The sequence below is a fragment of the Ambystoma mexicanum genome, chromosome 6p, assembly GCF_040938575.1.
Source record: "Ambystoma mexicanum isolate Mex_15411 chromosome 6p, UKY_AmexF1_1, whole genome shotgun sequence".
NCBI lineage: Eukaryota > Metazoa > Chordata > Amphibia > Caudata > Ambystomatidae > Ambystoma > Ambystoma mexicanum.
Genome location: NC_090935.1, coordinates 741,676,012 through 741,695,327, shown reverse-complemented (window position 1 = coordinate 741,695,327; position 19,316 = coordinate 741,676,012). Strand labels below are relative to the sequence as shown.

Sequence of the window (19,316 nt, the reverse complement as noted above, 5' to 3'; positions counted from 1 at the left end):
CATTGGTGGTCATAATTGGTGGAATATGGGCCTCACCTCCAGCCCTTGCAGGAACAGATTCTTTTATGGTAAAGATGGTAGAGTCTGCTGGGTGCCCTACACAATTTGTAAACAAATTTGTGAAGCCTTAAAGAGAATCAGAGCCCTCATAGCTGGGTAAGGGGGTGGTGGAGTAAATATGTACTGTCTATATACAAATATAAATTGGGTACTGAAATATATTTTTGCATTTTCGATTTTACATAGTTATGTTATACCAATGTGCCCCTGTCATGGGTACAGTTTACAGGTCTGCAGCGTCTTCAACCGTAATTGGACAAATATCATCCACAGCGCATCTATGATAACCATTACCTGGGACGATCGGCAGACACCAATCTGTCCTTTTACGGTTTCAGTGATAAGAAGCAACATGGCAGCCAATAGGTTCTGAAAACGTGCAGATGTGAAGGTGTTGCATTTGAAATTGAAACAACTAATTTCTACTCTGTAATGGAACACCATATTCGTCGATCAGAAATCAATGATGGAAGATAATACATTTCTGTGAAGAATGCAAAGACCGGGATTAATCGATTGATGAACGGAATCAGCATTCTAAGATCACCATAGAGCCATGCGATATTGGCTAACCAATACCTATATTGGGAAAAGTTGTGCATGTTTTTGTGGACTTAATTTCCTCTTTTCAGCGTTATGTCAAAATTCAAAGTACTTGTTAAAACTATTGCTGTTTTCTTCTAAATTAACAGTTTTTAGCATGTTTAGCATTTTTGTGAAAAGAAACAAAAGTTCTGCATCTGTTTGTGAATATACGTGTTTATGTTCCTAGTTCTGCGTTAGATAACGCTATGGCATTTGTAATGACAGGGTACATTTGGCTACGCTGCCCACTAATATAATTAAAATAAAAAAAGGGCTGTCTTCCAAGCACTTGCCTTAACACACAAATGTCTTCACAGACTCGCACCCACGTATCTCGCACAAAGGATCTCCAAACAAACAGCGTCCAGACCCTCCAGGTCCGCCTATGCCAACCACATCTTGGTTCCTCACACGGGGAGAGTGCGTGCTGGGGGCTCGAGCTTCCCAACAATGGCTGCTACGCTCTGGAACAACCTCCCGAACCAGATCAGATCATTTGAAACTCATGCTGCCTTCCGTAAGGCCTTAAAAACTAAGCTTACCCCACGTGCGATTCCTGACATATGCTTCCTCACTGAATCTGTCACACTTTGCAATGTAAAATACTGTTCCCTGTAACTTAACCAACTAAAGCAAATGTCATATGTTTTTTATTCTTGGGCCGCTTATTGTAACCCTCAAGCAAGCCTTCTTAAGTATCCCTGATAGCGCCTCGATGCCTGTGGGCTGCAGTGCGCTCTACAAATCCAAAATAAAAATAAAAAAAATAGAAAAATAGATGGAGATCATGCTGAGCGTCTAGTGATGTCAGCTTGAGGGGCGGGTGATCTGAATTAGTGCCGCAAGGGCACTTGAACTTAGATTAGCACAAGATGGTGGTACTCGACCCATCATTTTCACATGTCTTAAAGTGAGAAAAACTCAAGTAAGTTGCATTAGACATTTATTTAAGAACAATCAATGTATTGTCTAAAATACATGCCTGATTGATTGGGCTAATAACATTTCTGACCGAACTAAACCTTCAAGTGCCTATAGTTCACCAATTCTCAAGGGTGGTGTCACTGAGCATAAATCTACCTATACACATAAGTAAATATGTTTGTCTTCTGACAACAGCATTTCACTTTCAGCCACCTACAAGAACACTATTATTTAGGGCAAAAGCACTCACACTTACAGCATGCCTATGTTTTGACTCCTCTGAGATGCAAAATCGAGACCCAAGAAGAAACAAATTAATTAGGACATTTGAAATCTTGATAACTGTGATGAGGCCCATTGATGAGCAATTGAACAGGGGTTGTCTTATTTACTGTGTTGGTTCCAAAATGCGTGACATCATATTTAAAAACCTTGTTAATAAGACTGACTCTTTTGGCAAGCTGAATGAGGCTGTAAATTAATACTTTGTGCTGAAAAAGAAAGTTGGCTGTGAAGTGTGAGAAACCTGAAGGTGTCTCACCAGCTAGTCCCTGGGGATCTTTCATCATGGTGGCCAGGTCAGGATAAAAGGTGGAGTGCACAGGCACACTCTGAGCAAGGCTGGGTACGAGAAGGAACAGCTCTTTCGGGGCTCACACGAACCAGGCTATGGAAGTTGGAAGGTGAAGGGGCTGATTGGCAGTTGCAAAGAACGAGAGAGCCAGGCAAGAATGTCACACTTTCGGGAAGCCATAAGCGTTCCAAGACTGAAACTGAGTGAGCAGAAGAAAGTAACCTTCAAGGTGCTAGGAAGCGGCCTGCGACCCACCCGTGTGAACAGCGGAATCGGGGAGGAGCAGTGGAGGCATTGGTAACAGCCCTGACTGCTGCATGAAAGAAAGACATTGAAGAAACAAGAACAATTAACAAGACCGTAGAGTTATTGAAGGCAACAAAAGCCTGGTTTGTGTAACTGTAACCCAAAAGTTAAAGGCTGTGCATGTGCCGGTGAAATGCGCAATGGGAAGGACAATTTCTGAATTGTTAAAGGAAAGGATACAAAGTAACAGAGTGGTCCTGCGAGGCGATATCGCACATTTGAATGTCTCTGTGAAATGTTCTGAATGTAAAGTGTATTACAAAGGGAAACTAAAGAGAATAAGAAACTGCAATTACCAAGAGGCATTGGTGTTTCAAGATGAGAAACATTTTGGATCGTAGAATTGTTTAAAGAGAGGTTGAAGTGGTCATGCAGAGGTCTATGCAAAGTCCTTGCAGTTTCGAATGTCTTTGACAGTGAAAATACACTTAAGACAAAACGTGGAGAAGGAAAACCCCATGAAGAGATAGACAGGCTCGAGCCCGGCAAAGGGAAGCCTGTGCCGAACTGTTTGATAAAGTGAAGAGGTGAATAGACAGACTCGAATGCGGCCTGTCAGCTGCATGGTAGCACCGGTCTATTCTGAACTTTTTTCAGCGAATTATACCAGGAACTGACCATGTCACACTCATGCTTGTCAAAGAACAATGGGTAAGTAACAGTGTCCAGCCCTTCCTGTGCCAACACAATCTTAGAATCTGGCATTTTATCACTCAGAATGTGAGCATTTTTCTACATAAGTCTCTTTTCTTCTAACTTGTTTACATCTTTTCTAAATTCTGGAGAGCAAGGGCCCTTCACGTGTCTGGACATTGAGAAAACAAACACAGCAACAGAAGAGCAGAACATATCCATAGACTAATGGACATTTCCTGAAAATGAGTTCAGGCACTTTACAAACATTTGTCATATCCTAGATGCTGTGGATATATGCATAAATAGAATGATTTTTGGCCTATTTGAAGAGAGATTGCTGGATCCTGCGATCAGGATACGGTATACAGATGATGTCATGTTATGACGTACATAGTCAATATAGGATTGAGATATCTTGCATAACAGTTACATGCTCTAGTGCTCTAACATTCTCACGACACTCCTACTTTATGTGACATCCTCCAACACTAGATGACTAGGTTTCTATGCAAGATAAATCTCACCTCAGGGATACACGGTCCAGTGAAGCCAAACAGGCCATTTGCGTTGTCACTTTTCTGTATCCTCAACATTGCTGTTGTGTTCTCATCTGGGATCCGTGCTCCCCCATGTGCGGACACCAACTTAAGGTGAAATAACTCCTCGCCTTCTTCTTCATGATCATCTTTTGCAGAAACTATGAAGGACTTGTTGGTTTCGCCCTGGCGGTACTCCAAGTATCCGGAAATGGGCTGCAGGTCGCTCTTTGGGGGAGTGACATGAAGTTCACTGATTTCAGCTTGGTTGAGTTTGCGCTCGTACAGTCTCACATCTTGCATCAGTCCAGTGTATCTGCTACCCCCATTAACCCCGGCACCAACTCGCACTGTCCCAGGACCTGAAAAGAAAAAAACTTGAGTATCTACTCTTTATATGCAAATGTACAAGCTGTTGCAATTACAAAGCAGTTATCAATCATGACAACATAAACATATGTATTTGAGTATTGTATGTATGCATGTATGTTTTTATGTGTTCACTTTATAGGGTGCCTGACCACTTTTAAAGCGGGCTCTTGGCCCTGTGGAACCTAATGCTGACACAGAAGTAGTAGAATGGAAGCTTCTTACCTTTACAGGTTAAGAAATGTGTACATTTCCCTCAATTTTAAATGATCATTGTTGGACCTCAATTGCAGTGGGACCTTGTTCCATACGAGTATTGCCTGGATAACTAAGGCTCTGCCCACTCATCATTTAGGTGCACATGAGTCATCTGTACCAAGCTTGTATGTGTGGATAACAACTAGTGAGATGTTACATATGCCTATTTCAATGAAGAAACAGTGGTCTTGTTTCATAAAAATCTTTATGACCGTACCATTGTGGTTAAAAGTCAAACCTCCTTGCTAATAGATGCCACTGGAGGGCCTGATAGCAGGTGTGACATATACATTCTTCCCTAGCTGAGACGAAAGCTGAGTGCCTGCATTCTGAATTAGATGAACTCAGAAAATTGAATAACTTAGTGACCGCAGATATGCCGAATTGCAGTAATCCAAATATATTCTACTTACTTTGCAAAAGAAACAGGAAGATCTTTGTGTAAACTCCCTACCAGCATCAAAAAACAGATGTACACATGTTCAATTACTTTTTCCTGGTCCACCCACAACAATAGGTATTATGCAATCAACCTCATTTACAAACTGGTTTGTAAAATATATACAATCAGCTACACCTGTCATCTACAGGTCGTTTGTAAAATATATAGAGTCATCATTGGGTTTGAAGGTTATGGGATGGTATGGTATTGTTTATAATGTAAGGCTTGTGTTCCCAGATATGATGACTGGAATTCAGTGCCTTAACACAGCTGCAATGAACATGGTCATTAAGTGTGATTACTAAGCTCGCCCAGCATGGCTATTACTAGATGTAGCGTGGCATGATCCCAGGCCATGAGGTCATTGATTGCTCAAAGATTACCTATGGTTATTACAATATTGTAGCATAAGAGGGTACATAAATATAAAAAATAAACAATTTGCTATGAGCTGGCAAAACCTATGCCCAGTGCCATATTAGTGCCATGGTTCAGCTGACCTGCACTCCTTCGCCATGTCATGTGATAACACAGAAATGTCCATAATGCCAATAACTTGGCAGAACTAGTTTGATCCCAGATAACTTGCACTTGAAAAAGACTCTTACTCTTTACATCTTTGTTTGTAATGGGTTGTGTACATTTTATTAGGGGGATGTTGGTGGTCAGCCAAAGCATGTTTCCACCTCTCAGATGTAAAGAGTAAGAATCTTTTTCAAATGCAAGGTATCTGGGAACAAGCAAGTTCTAATCCTAACAGGTGGTGTGGGCAACACCTCCATGACCCGTGACCTTGCAGCCAATTAGTCTAAAAATCTCACTAGAAATTACCAAGTGCAGCACAATTTGATTCAAATCCTTAGTGCCCAAAGATCTCTACTTACAATAACTTTGCAGTATTACATGTTCCCTCCCTACTCATGCAGAATCAAGACTACGGAAACTGGCAGAATTGTATCTGATTGTTTGCTCCTCAACTGTTGCTAAGCACAGCTCACACCAACACACACACTTTTTAATCAGAGCACAGTACTCCACTCATCACGTCTGCCCCCACATCATTTCTCCCTATCTGTGTCTGGCATCAGACTCAGATTCAATAACTCTCAACAAGGACAACTGTATTAACAGCGACTCACCCTGACCTGTATCCTAGACCTCAGGAGCCACATGACTTAGCAATTGCAGGAGCTGACCACATGGAAACTGCATAGGTATGTGTCAATGACTCAGAGATGTATGCTATCCGAAGCAGGACACGTACAACTGCTGAAATCCTCAGTTACACATCAGAACTGTACATAGCCAAGGCATGCACAAATACTGCATTGTGCCAATCTAACCAAATGCACTGCCAGATTGGAGTATGAAGAAGACAAAAAAGCATTTGTGTACTGTGGTGAACCAGAAGAAGGAGTTGGATGAGTTGCTGCCATGTTCAAATGTTTTATGTAAATTAAAAGAAACACGTCTAGCTATCCCTATCCCTATGAGGGATGTTCCCAGCCTAATAAACGAATGCTAAGGGTGCACGTTAAAGTCCAAAGTAAAAAGTCTGAATCCTAACCAAATAACTGGCCCTAATACTTGAGAAAAAGCAAACAAAAAGAGAAAGGGGCCAGGACAACTGCCTGGCCCAACACTTGAGACAATTCTTCGGTTCTGGTTGTATAAATTCTTCTTCCTTTTCTCAGGAAACATAGTTTTATAAATGTTCACAAAGTTCAAGGTTTATCAACATAGTGAGACAGATCACTACTTCCTTCAGGCTTGGTTGGTCAACAAAAAGTATCCTCTGTATGGTTCCCTCTCCCTCAGGAAAACAAGGGTTTTTCTGAGAAGATCTCCAGGCTCCCCTTTAACACAGTTCTCTTTATAACAGGTTTGTAACTCTGGGACTCCCCAAAGTACTACAGCGGGCTTGCTTTCTCTTAATCATGGTAGCTCAGATTGAGCGCTTGCCCACTCAGGTTTCTCAGGCTGTGGTAACCTTGTCAGCCTTCTAAACCTGTGTTTGTATCTCCTTCACTGTGACTCACAGAGTGCATATGCCGTTCAGTTTTATCAGGATGCCATACCTCTGTCGGCTTTTCCAGCCTTGGATGCAAAGTATTCATAACTATTTCAACCTGATTCACATAGGCCGCTTGCCCCTTTGGGTTTCTCAAAATCCTCTGACCTTCTGTCAGGTTAACTCAAGCAGGGCCTCGGTATGCCATCTGCCTGTTCACATTTTCTGGGCTTCGGTAACCCCTGTGGCTTCTCCAGCCAAGACTATTAATATTGTTTGGCTTCTCTGGGATTCCCAATGCCCTTATGCCCACTGATAGACTTGCTGAGTCTCTACTCAGGCTTATCAGGCTCCTGTAACCTTGCAGGCTTTACCAGCCTTGATTATCATTGTTCGCACCTTTCAATTGTGATCTCTGTTCGGGAGCGTTTGCTTCCCTTCAGCAGTTCGTCTCTGTGGCAAATGTATTTCTTGTGCAGAGCTTGGGATTCCGGGCTCCCTGCTGTAGTCTGGTGTCAGGCCCCAGGCCCACCATGGCTTCCTCTTGGTCACACCACCAAATGAGAAGGTTCTTCTCTCTCTCCTGACCCTGGTTTCTCGCTCTCCACACTACCACATTCTCTGCAGTCTAATGTGGCACCGCCCTTCCAGGGCGTCTTGCCATAACAGGACTGCCTCTGCGTACGATTCTCTCCTCCAACTACATAGGAGTTCCTCAGATTCTGATTCAAAATTCCTCATGTTTGTCTGCACGCAAGCACAAACAAAAGGGTTGTGTCCTTCTTCTGTGACTGTGGCGTTCAGGCGAGATCCAGCATTACCTGAAACCATAGAGAGTGATGAAATATCACTGTTTGATGGAGTTAAAGCAGAAGTAACAACAATCTTTCAAAGGAGTCAGACACTTGGAAGAAGGAGATGGACGCCTGGAAGAAATGATTAAAATTTTATGATGAAACTTGTAAGAGGAAGGACTAAATGTCCCTATTACTAAAGGGAATACCCAACCTATCTAAATAAACAAATGGTGCTTGTCAGTAGTCAGGAAGTCCAAATTAAAAATGTCCTCCATCCAAACTAACCATATCTGACCCTAACACTATATTTAACTAACTTAAATAGACCAAGGGAATGTCTTGTCTATGCCTGGTCTCTTCAGTTCCTTTGATAGTCTCTGTAGTAATAGGATGTCTCTGTGTTACAGATATGTCTTGATACAATCTCCTTGGATAGTATTTGAGATCAATTCTTCTAACTCTTCAAAAGTACTCTTATGCTTTGTAATTCATGTGGTCGTATGTTTAGAATATCTTCCTCTCAGACATTTCCTCACACTGTGATTGTCACTTATATATTCTTTCCAGTCCTTCTTTCCACCATTTCCTGAGGTGGGCTCCTCTTGACCCCCTTTAAATGTCCACTGTGATAACTGCTCTGTCTTAGAGTGTCTCTTTGATTAACTTGCTTATTCTGGCATTTTATATCCTGGTTCTCTTATATGATTCTGCATTAGACGTCCTCCATTCTTGAACTTGAAAGGAAGGAGGTTTCTTCCCTTCCTCCCAGGGAACTTGTTTCCAATCTCTGTTAGTTCGCCACGTGGTGTACTTAACCCCCAGAGTTAATCCCTTCATATAATAACCCTCCTTCTTGGCTGGATTATTTGCTATTCTTTTACAACTTCAATTACACAATTTTAGTTCTATTTTCTTGTCCTTAGGACTGGAACAAGTTTCCGGCGATGTGTAGTGGTGTTCAGGCAACCTCCCTCTTCTCCCGGTTCCCCCGTTATCTCTTTCTGTGATGGGGATGGGCTCGGCTCTCGCTCGGGATTGCTTTTTCGCTCTTTACACTTTTCGTGTTCTCGTTCTCAGGTTCCTGCTCCGCACGTGTGCTGGCAATTGGTAGTGGCACGCGCTTTCCGTAACATGGATCTCAGCATCATATTTCAGTGGTCCTGCCCACTACACTACTCTTATGGTCACGCCACCACCGTGTAGTTTGTTCCTCCATCTTTCCTCACAATGTTCTCCTCGAATCTGCATACGCCAGTGCTCCAGCATCTTGCACTAGCCTTCTCGGTCTCCTAGAAAGTTGCAGGCTCAACAGCTTGCTTTCACTCCACCTCCACAATGCGTAATAATATTGGGGGCTTCCCCTGCGCACAATGCTCTCATCTTCCTCTCTTATTCGTCACAGTTAAATGTGTATCTCTTGATAAAGAGGCACCTTTGTTTTCTTGCACAGTGGGATTTCTTTTGCATTGTCTTCAAACAAAAATAAAGTTGCCACTTTATTTACTTTCACACAAGCTCCCATGTATGTGCTATGGAAGTTGGCATAGGGAGTTCCTTATAGATCCTACTTAACTCAACCCCTAGCGAGGGTTTTCCAGAGCGGGCTCACCTCCATAGCCTCATGGGTGGGGGTCCACCTTAGAGAGAGACGGGGCGAATCCCTGTGATACGTCACAGCAGACAATGCATTCCAGACTGAGAGTTCCTTATCCCCAAGAGGGGAGTCACTCCCAGTGAGGTCTCACTTGCCCAGATCCCTACAGAGGGTCTTGCTGAGCGGGCTCACTTCCCTAGCCTCTTAGGGGGTAGCTCTCCCATGGGGAGAAGGGGTGAATACCATGGATTCGTCACAGAACTCTGCAATACAGCAAGGTGTAAATACCAGCAGCCCAATGCCGAGCCAAAATATATGGACTGGACATCAGCATAATAAGTCAAGGACAGTTTAGACAACACAGGTGCATCCTGTGCTATATCAGACATTGGTAAGCAGTTATACACTTGGCACCATAACCCTACTACCGCTAGGCAGTATTTTCCAATCAGAAGAAAATTATATTGAGGTGTAAACTGTTTCTGCATTCTATGTAACGTCAGTGGCTACTGAGAAGCATAAGTGACATGGCAGCTAAAACCGGGATACTAATCTGCTACACATTGGACATACGAGAGACACAATTTCAGGTCATGCAGATGAAGTGCACATGTCTTTTCAAAGACGTTGTCTGCATTACCAGCAGAATGAATTAACTACATATCAATGAAACTGTGCAGTCCATAACACTATGACACAGGCACAGGCCTATTCCTGTTCTCATTGGGACAAAGGGTTAAACAGGAACGTCAACGTCTTGAAAGACAAAACATCATAGAAAAAGTGGATAGACCAACCCATTGGGTCTCAGTCATAGTAGTGGCATGTAATCCCAAGAAACGAGAAGTGGTGCGCATTTGGAAATCGCCTGCTGAATGTTGTGGAGAAAAAGAAGCAATATTTAATACCAACTGTGATTGACATGCAAGTAGCAGCAGTACTTAAATAGCTTGGTCTAATCAATGGCTATCATAAACTCATTCATCCTCTGACTCACGGTATATAACAACTTTCTTCCCTCCCATTAGACTGTGTTGTAACAAGAGGCTTAGTTTCAGCCTGTCATCAAGAGCTTAAGTCTTTCGAAATGCCACCTGGTATGTGCTAGGTAGCATCACAGGTGTAGTTATCGACAGTGATATCTTCATATCAGTGCAAAAAGGTGCTGAATATCACAGTTGACTTTGTAAAGGTCTCCAACGTATAAAACGCTACATGAAAGGAAATGTGAGTTCATGATAAACAATCAAGAGTTTTTCATAATGGTGTTTAATGCTCTAGGTAGGTCAGCAGATCCAAAGAAGGTCACTGATGTAAAGACAGAAGTAGCAACCACAGAGCACCACAGTGACAAATTACTGTGGACTTTATTATTCCTAACCTAGCAATGCTCACTGCACCGCTGAGGGCACTGACAAAACCAAAAAGCTTCTACCTGATGCCAGTCACTATTGTTTCAGTCCATCTTTAGTTCAAGAGGACAAGCAATGTGTCAGATAACTTGTGGAATATAGATGTCATGCAGGAATACAAACAGAACAATGCTATTTACAAATTGAAAAGGAGGCTATAGCTATATTATGGGGTTGAAAACTGTTAGGATGGATTTCCAAAATCAGCCCTATGGGGATGTGGGGGATTTGCGAGGCCGCCCTATTATGGTGAACAGGGAAGACACTGAGAGGTAATCCTAACCCAATCAAGGTAAGGTAGCAGAGCCACAAGGCTTAGTCTCAGGACGGGTGTGAGAGTGGTCTAGGGCTAAAATGTGTCCACACAGAGCGCCGTCAATAATTCTAGATAAACAGATAATTAATCTTACCCCCATCACTTCAATTTCTCCAGCGACCACTGCTGGTGTTCCGGATTCTATCGAGGACACAATCTTTTGTGCTTGGTACCAATGAGGAAGGCCCAGGGGTCGCAGGTGCAGAGGTCACTTTCAGCATCGAGATTTAGTTTCGGTAGGTCACGGTAGGCAGGATTCAGTTTCAGAGAGCTCCCAGTAGAACACCCAAATGAGGAAAGATTAAGACTTCTGTGGGACAGACCACCTCAGGACACCTCATGGGATCTAATGTGATCTTCCATGGACTAACAAAGGAGCAGGTCCAGCACAGCTTTTGTTCATGCAAGAAAGCTGAAAATGCAAGAGCAGGCATCATGTTACACAAGTTAAACAGCCTCCAAGTTCCAATAATGTGCTCGGAAAGGCGACAGCTACAACGAGGAATGCCAGGAGAGAGCTAGTCAGTCCACCAGTTGGTTTGGTCCAGGACCACTGTTATGCTGGAAATGCATCGGAGGGACAGGGCCTCCGTATCCTTGTCCTTTATTGCCTTTTTATCGTGTGTTCTGTCATATTTTGGGCGCAGGAGGTCACGTGGGACTCCTGGCGATGCAGCTCTCTCTCTTTTGGTTTGGTGAACAGACCCGTGGGATACCCTTACGGCACCCATGGGTGGGGGTACAAGCCTGTGCCCCTAGTGTATGTTTTTGGGCACCTGTGGGTGGCCCGTAGAGCAGGGTATGGGCTGGTGGCAGCTCCATGCTGACTTTGACAGGTGCGCTGAGTATCCTCCATTTTGGGGATATCCCGGCCCTCCCATTGGAATCAGTTGATTCCTGATGGAAAACAAGATGGCCCCTGTGGCCTCTTGCTTTCTATTACCTATTACCTTGTTTTCCCAAAGTCCTGGGAAGCCCTGACTCTGTCCCTTCCTCCTGGCTGGCTGTTGGGTGGAAGTTCCATATATGGTGTTGTTGTGAATTCCAGTCCAGACTGACTAGAGCCTTCCCGATGACTGTGTGTTGTGGGTACCTCCTATGGGTGGGACCTCGGTGAATGGAGTGTGTGACCAATATGCACTTCTTGTTGTGGCTGTCTGGTTTCTGGTATGAGAGACAAAGACTGAGACAGCCCTGCCCGAAACTGGCCTGAATGCAGTGTGTAGTGTTGAATGGCTGAGTACTTGTCCCAATCCACATTCCTTGTTCTGAGTGTCTGAGACGGAGGAGGGTGGCCTGAATGCACTGTATGCCTGATTGGCTGACTGACTGCATGAATGCCCTTCTGTATGATTGGCTGCTGAGAGTGACCCAGCAGTATGGATGAGAGACAAGGTAGTATATCTGGGGACCTCTCACCACTGGAAATTGTTCAGAAGCGTTCAGAAGCTGTGTCTACACTTTAAGAGTAACTGGAACTGCTGATCCTCGACGCCCAGCTGGAAGACAAAGAGTTGTTGTTGCATTTGCTTCGACCTGATCTGAAAGCTACCAAATTCGTCAAGGACTGATCCGAGAGAGGACCTGGTAAGGCGCCCTCTTCCTGTGCTCCGAGGGACCATCGAGCACCGCTAACCTTCGCCGAAGCTCCCTGGAAGTCAGACCCTCGAAAGGCTGCCGACGGGACCGGACTGCCGAGGAGAACGAAGCAAATCACCCAGACTTCGCCGCTGTCGAAGTCTATTGCCGTCGGCCAGGTTTCGCAGGTTTGTGTAACCGCTGGAGGCCCATCGAAGTTGTGTTGCCCGGCCGTGGGGACCACTTGACGCCGTGCCACCGACGACCAGAGCCGCCCGCTCCTTTTCCTAAGAACATTTGAATCCAAGGACTCCCTTGTCCGCAACGTCGACTGCTTTGTCCCGCCGGAGAAAGTCAAGGATGACCAATGCGCCGAGGAGAATCTGCCGGTGGGTTTCCCGCCACCTGAAGGCCCCAAAGACTTCAACGACTCAGCACCCTTGTTGGGCCACAGTTCTTCTGAAACTCTTTGCGGTCCTGAACAATCCATCACCGAGGTGCCTCGCACACCTCATCCTCGCAGGACGTCGCTGACGAGCACCGCCTGGATCGACATCGGGGTCTTGGCACCCTTGAACTTCTCATCGCCGCCGTCGACGACAAGTTCACCATCTTCGACGCATCTCGACGATCCGTGGCTCCTGCTTTAAAGGGAGTCACTCAAGAAGGATCCTTCGACGCATCCTCGAAGAACTCTACTCCACCAGGTACATTGGGGGGTAAAACATTATAGGAGGAAATAAGGCTATTGAACAATATATGGACTGGGCTTGTGCTATATCTTTATTTTACAGGTTGCCCAGGTGGGGGGATCTCCACACAGAACTGTGTCTATCTTTAGGGGCGAGTATTCTGCCTTTTGTTTCAACCATCTTGCGTTCCTTCCTATCTCTATTGCTGGTTTCCTTGTTATTGATCTGTGTGACATTTTAACCGTACAGTTGATGCACTTTAATGAGATTTGATAACATTGGTGGTACCACTTTAGAATTGTACATATTCATCATTGTTGATTTCCGAGTACAAACTGCGTTATTGTGATCGTGTACATACCTTTGAATTTTAATTATATAAAGACTGTGTTTTCAGTAATACACTGTGTGGACATTCCTTTGTGGGGGTTCGAGGACTGCACTGTACTTAAGAACCAGCCTGCATCACCTCCTGAGAAGCTAGGCCTTGATTGCTCGTCCATTGCTACCACTTGAGAATCTTGGCTGGGGTCCCCTGTGCCTCGCCTCTACCATATAGAGATCGGAAGTACAGGCACCCCTCACCAGTATTTCACACTGGTGGCAGCGGTGGGATGCTTATGGTTTTAAGAATCAGTGTATAACCGTGCCACTTACAAAATATCTGCACTTTATTGAATTAAGGTTTGGTTGTGTACAAAATAACTACATTACAAACAATGGAGTCTATTGCAAATGGTAAATTGACTAGGATGAGCTTAGAGGCTCTCCAGAGTGCTTGTGAAGCCAGGGAGTTAGACTTTGTGGATAAGTCTAGGGCTGAGCTGCCCTGGTGGACTACCAGACTGATGGTGAAACTCTTGATGAGGGGGGGAATGCAACCAATGAAGACTCTGCAACCGGGGTTTCTGCTGAATCTGTTTCTGGGAATGCCACCATTCTTGCTGCCTCTGTTCCGAACCCCAGCAATTCCTTGGAGTTTGAGTTATTAAGGATGAAATTGGCCTTTGAATATCGCAAGTTGGAAATAGATGCTGAGCTTAAGAAGGAGGAGTTGGCTAAACAAGTGGAGCTCAAGAATAGGGACCTTGAACCCAAAGACAAGGACACTGAATGTCAGAGAATCCAGCTAGAGAAAGCTAGAGTGGAGACTTCAGCGAAACCCAGTGAGAGTGTCAGGTCCCCAGCCACCAAGTTTATGAAAGATTTGGTTGGTGTGTTTGTGGAGGGTTCGGATATCCTCCAATGGATTGAAGCGTTTGAAATGGCTTGTGCAATTCATGATGTTGACAAAAGAGATTGGGCTAAGTGTTTGTTAAGCAGAGTGCCTAAGACTGGTTATGACTGTATTCTGAAGCTGAGTGTGGAAGAAAGGGGTCAGTATGAGTTTTATGAAGTCTGCTTTAATTGCCAAGTTTGGCAAGACACCTACCCAATACCTTAAAAGGTTCAGGATTTTAAGAAAAGAGAGAATGTGTCTTGGGTTGACTGGGTGAGTGCTGCGCACATGAACATGATGGGGTGGATTGATGGTTACAAGGTGAAAACATTTGTTGAATTGTCCCACCTGTTGTTTTTTGAGCATTTTTCTGAAGCCTGTTCACCGGAGCTGCGTCAGTATGTTGCTGACCAGAACATCTTGGATCCCTTTAAGCTGGCTAGGCTGGCTGACAAGTGGGTCTCCCACCGGGTGTCCCCTAAGGACTCCAGTGGGAAGGACAAGGACAAAGAAAAGGGGGCCTCTCAGAAAGCTGAGGAGTCCCAAAAGCAGTCACAGTTAGGTACACCTAAACCCTCCTCTCCTAAGACCCAAAAATCTAGTGGGGATAAGTCATCTGTGGGTAAAGTAAGAGTAGTGGTCCACCTGCTGCAAAGCAGGCTCCCAGTGGTTCCAGTACCGTACCCCGCACTCCCGGCACTTGTCGGGATTGTGGGGCTCTGGATCACAAGAGGGGTGACTCCAAGTGTAAAGGTAAGGCACTTGGAGTACAGGCTGTCAGCCTGACCTACCCTTACCCCATGTCTGAGGTGGAGGCCACTGTCCTCCCCTCCTCTACAGGGATCACATTTGGTGCTCCTGTACAGATTTCCTTCGTGTCCCTTGGGGCCTGGGACCAGTATGCGGAAGTACTGGAGACTATCCCACAGAACACCCGTAGGTTTTTGAGAAGTGTCCTCCTAAATGGCCAGCCTTCTACTGGTTTGAGAGACACTGGGGGAGGCATGACAGTGGTGGACAGGACCCTGCTCAAGCCAGAGGACTATGTAGGTGCTCCTCTGAGAACCACCAGGTTAGCTGGTGGGCCTCCCAAATTATCGCCTGTAGCCTTAGTCACACTCATAATTGGAGACAAGACAGCAAATCTTCCTATCCTGGTTCAGGACAATGTCCCTGCTAACATTCTGTTAGGCAAAGATCTAGTCGAGTTGGGGTTGATCTCGGATGGTATTCCCATGACTGCTGCTGCGGTCACTACGTCACAGGTGACCCCGGGTCTGGCTGTGAGTCAGGTACCCGAGCCAAAGGCGCGGCCTAAGGCAAGACGAAGGAAGAGCAAGAAGGCCACCTCTGTGGAGGGAGCTCCTTCTCTTCCTGCTGTTCCTATAGCACCCATTGGGATCCATGCTCCGGACGGGCTGGGTCCAGTGGTAAACCCCGTCTCAACTCCTGTGGGAGAGAAGCCAGAAGACTCTCCTGTGGGAGAGGTTCTGAACCTGAAGGATCATCCCGATCTGCAATGCTTGTTAGCTGAAGGCGGACCCTCCCGGGCAGACTTCTGTAAAGGACAGAGAGAGTGCAACTCTCTCTCGGGTCTGAGGAAACAGGCCCTGTCCCAGGCACAAGGATAAGTGCCTAGGACATTCTGGATTTATTGGGAGGGTGAGCTCCTTGTTAGTGAGCCCACTAAGCCTGAACCTGGTGCCCTCAAGAGGTTGGTGGTACCCCAGGTTTACAGGCCCTTCCTACTGCAGTTGGCACATGAGGTGCCCTTGGCTGGTCATCTTGGTACCAAGAAGACTAAGCAGAGGCTTTCTGCCCATTTCTACTAGCCTCGGATGGGAGTAGAAGTGGAGTCCCACTGCAGGACCTGCCCAACTTGTCAGTTGTCTGGCAAGACTGGAGGCAGTGTCATTGCCCCACTGCAGCCATTGCCAGTGGTTGGCACACCATTTGAGAGGGTGGGCATTGACATTGTCGGTCCCCTTGACCCTCCCACTTCAGGTGGACATCGGTTCATCCTGGTTTTGGTAGATCATGCCACCAGGTACCCTGAGGCTATACCCCTCGGACCGTAACTGCCAAGGTGGTTGCCAGGGCTCTCCTGGGCATTTTCACCCGTGTTGGATTCCCCAAGGAGGTTGACTCTGACAGAGGATCCAACTTCATGTCTAGTTACATGAAGACCATGTGGAAAGAGTGCGGAGTAACCTATAAGTTCTCCACCTCTTACCATCTCCAGACCAATGGTCTGGTTGAGAGATTTAATAAAACTCTCAAGGGCATGATAGGTGCTTTGGAAGAGCCCCTAAGGAGGAAATGGGATCTCCTCCTGCCATGCCTGCTGTTTGCTTACAGAGAGGTACCTCAAGAGGGTGTTGGTTTCAGCCCCTTCGAGTTACTCTTTGGACATCCCGTGAGGGGGCCCCTTGCCTTGATCGGAGAAGATTTGGAAGCCACCCCTCCAGGTCCCGCCAAGCAAGTGGGGGACTATGTGTTAGGCCTCGGACGGAGGATGACACAAATGATGGGTCAGGCAACAGTGAATCTCAAGGCCAGCCAGGAATTGAACAAGTACTGGCATGACCTTAAAGCATCGCAAGTAGATTGGACTCCGGGACAGGAGGTCCTCGTGATGGAGCCTACCAAGCCTCGGGCATTGGCAGATAAATGGACTGGACCCTTCAGGATACTCTCCAAGATGGGCGAGGTCAATTGTCTGGTTGACATGGGAATCCCAGGGGTAGCCCCTCAGGTATTCCATGTTAATAGGCCCAAGCCTTTCCACAGGCGAGCGGAAGTCTCATGTCTCTTGCTAGCTTCAGAGCAAGAAGAGGATGAGAGTGAGCCCCTTCCTGATTTGCTGTATAGCAACCCTCAGGATGGCCCAGTGGAGGGAGTGCATCTCTCTCCAGATTTGACAACAGAGCAGCAGAGGGCCTGCAGGACTTTGCTCCAGCAGTATGCCTCTCTGTTTTCACTGATGTCAGGCCTTACACCGTGGTATAAGCACGAGATGACACTGGTGACAGTGTGCCTCTCAAAAGCAGGAGCTACCGTATGTCAGACACTGTTAAGAACCACATCCAGGCTGAGGTCGCCAAGATGTTGGATCTGGGTGTTATTGAACCCTCAACCAGTCCCTGGTCCAGTCCCGTGGTCCTTGTCCCCAAGGCAAGTTCCCAGGCAGGTACCAAGGATTGGAGGTTCTGTGTGGACTACCGAGGAGTCAATGCCGTCACCAAAACTGACGCGCACCCATTGCCCCGGGCTGATGAGCCCGTGGACACCATAGGTGCTGCAAAATTTGTGAGCACCTTTGACCTCACCTCAGGCTATTGGCAAATAGTTCTGACGGACCATGCCAAGGAAAAGACGGCGTTCTCAACATCAGAGGGACTCTACCAGTTTAGGGCCATGCTTTTTGGGTTGAAGAATGCCCCTGCCACCTTCCAGAGGTTGGTCAATCATGCTCTCAGTGGGCTGGAAGCCTTTTGTGTGGCTTATTTAAACGACATTGCCATCTACAGTTCCAGTTAAGGTGTTGCAGGCCTTAAAAAGGGCTAACATCACTATCAAGGCCACCAAGTGCCAGATAGCTCAGAGGAAAGTCACATATCTTGGTCATGAGGTAGGAGGGGGTCAAATCCAACCTCTCCCCAGTAAGGTACAGGATGTGCAGGACTTTGAGACTCCCACTATTCAAACCCAGGTGAGAGCCTTTTTGGGCCTCACTGGGTATTATCGCAATTTCATGGTGGACTATGGAACCATAGCTGCACAACTGACAGCTCTGACTTCCCCCAAACAACCTAGGAAGGTTAATTGTACGGAAGACTGTCAGAGGGCCTTTGATGGCTTGAAAGAAAGTCTGTGTAGGGCACCTGTGTTGTGTGCGCCTGTCTACAGCCGACCCTTTATCGTCCAGACGGATGCCTGCGACACCGGAATTGGAGCTGTCTTGTCCCAGTTAGATGACAAAGGAAGGGAACATCCTATCATCTTCATCAGTAGACAACTTAAGGGTAGAGAACTTAGGTGGGCTACTGTTGAGAAGGAGTGTTTCAGTATAGTTTGGAGCCTTTGGCGTTTTAGGCCCTACCTTACGGGGTCTACCTTCAAGGTCCAAACAGATCATAAGCCCCTGAAGTGGCTTATGCAGATGAAGGGTGAAAATCTGAAACTGCTCAGGTGGTCTATTAGCCTGCAAGGGCTAGACTTCACCATAGAGCACAGACCAGGGAAGAGTCACGATAATGCAGATGGCCTTTCCAGAAGGTATGTTGACCATCTGGATGAGGGTGTCTATCCCGTGGGAGATTAGGCACCCTGCACCTCAGTCTGGGGGGGGCGACTGTGATGCTGGAAATGCATCGGAGGGACAGGGCCTCCGTATCCTTGTCCTTTACTGCCTTTTTATCGTGTGTTCTGTCATATTTTTGACGCAGGAGTTCAGGTGGGACTCCTGGCGGTGCAGCTCTCTCTCTTTTGGTTTGGTGAACAGACCCATGGGATACCCTTACGGCACCCATGGGTGGGGGTACAACCCTGTACCCCTATTGTATATTTTTGGGCACCTGAGGGTGGCCCGCAGATCAGGGTATGGGCTGGTGGCAGCTCCATGCTGACTTTGACAGGTGCGCTGAGTATCCTACATTTTGGGGATACCCCCGCCCTGCCATTGGAATCAGTTGATTCCTGATGGAAAACAAGATGGCCCTTGTGGCCTCTTGCTTTCTATTACCTATTACCTTGTTTTCCCAAAGTCCTGGGAAGCCCTGACTCTGTCCCTTCCCCCTAACTGGCTGTTGGGTGGAAGTTCCATATATGGTGTTGTTGTGAAGTCCAGTCCAGACTGACTGGAGCCTTCCCGGTGACTGTATGTTGTGGGTACCTCCTGTGGGTGGGACCTGGGTGAATGGAGTGTGTGACCAATATGCACTTCTTGTTGTGGCTGTCTGGTTTCTTGTTGAGAGACAAAGACTGAGACAGCCCTGCCCGAAATTG

The 19,316-nt window shown here is 46.3% G+C and overlaps 1 protein-coding gene across 2 annotated transcripts in view; it reads right to left on the bottom strand.

The window, feature by feature from the left end:
• Nucleotides 1-19,316, bottom strand: part of ADGRV1 (adhesion G protein-coupled receptor V1) — a 2,479,945-nt gene that overhangs the window by 1,848,079 nt on the left and 612,550 nt on the right. For both annotated transcript variants that reach the window (XM_069627623.1, XM_069627624.1), the window contains exon 21: nucleotides 3,610-3,983. In XM_069627623.1, the coding sequence (XP_069483724.1) occupies nucleotides 3,610-3,983 (374 nt within the window). The remainder of the gene's footprint in view (nucleotides 1-3,609; nucleotides 3,984-19,316) is intronic.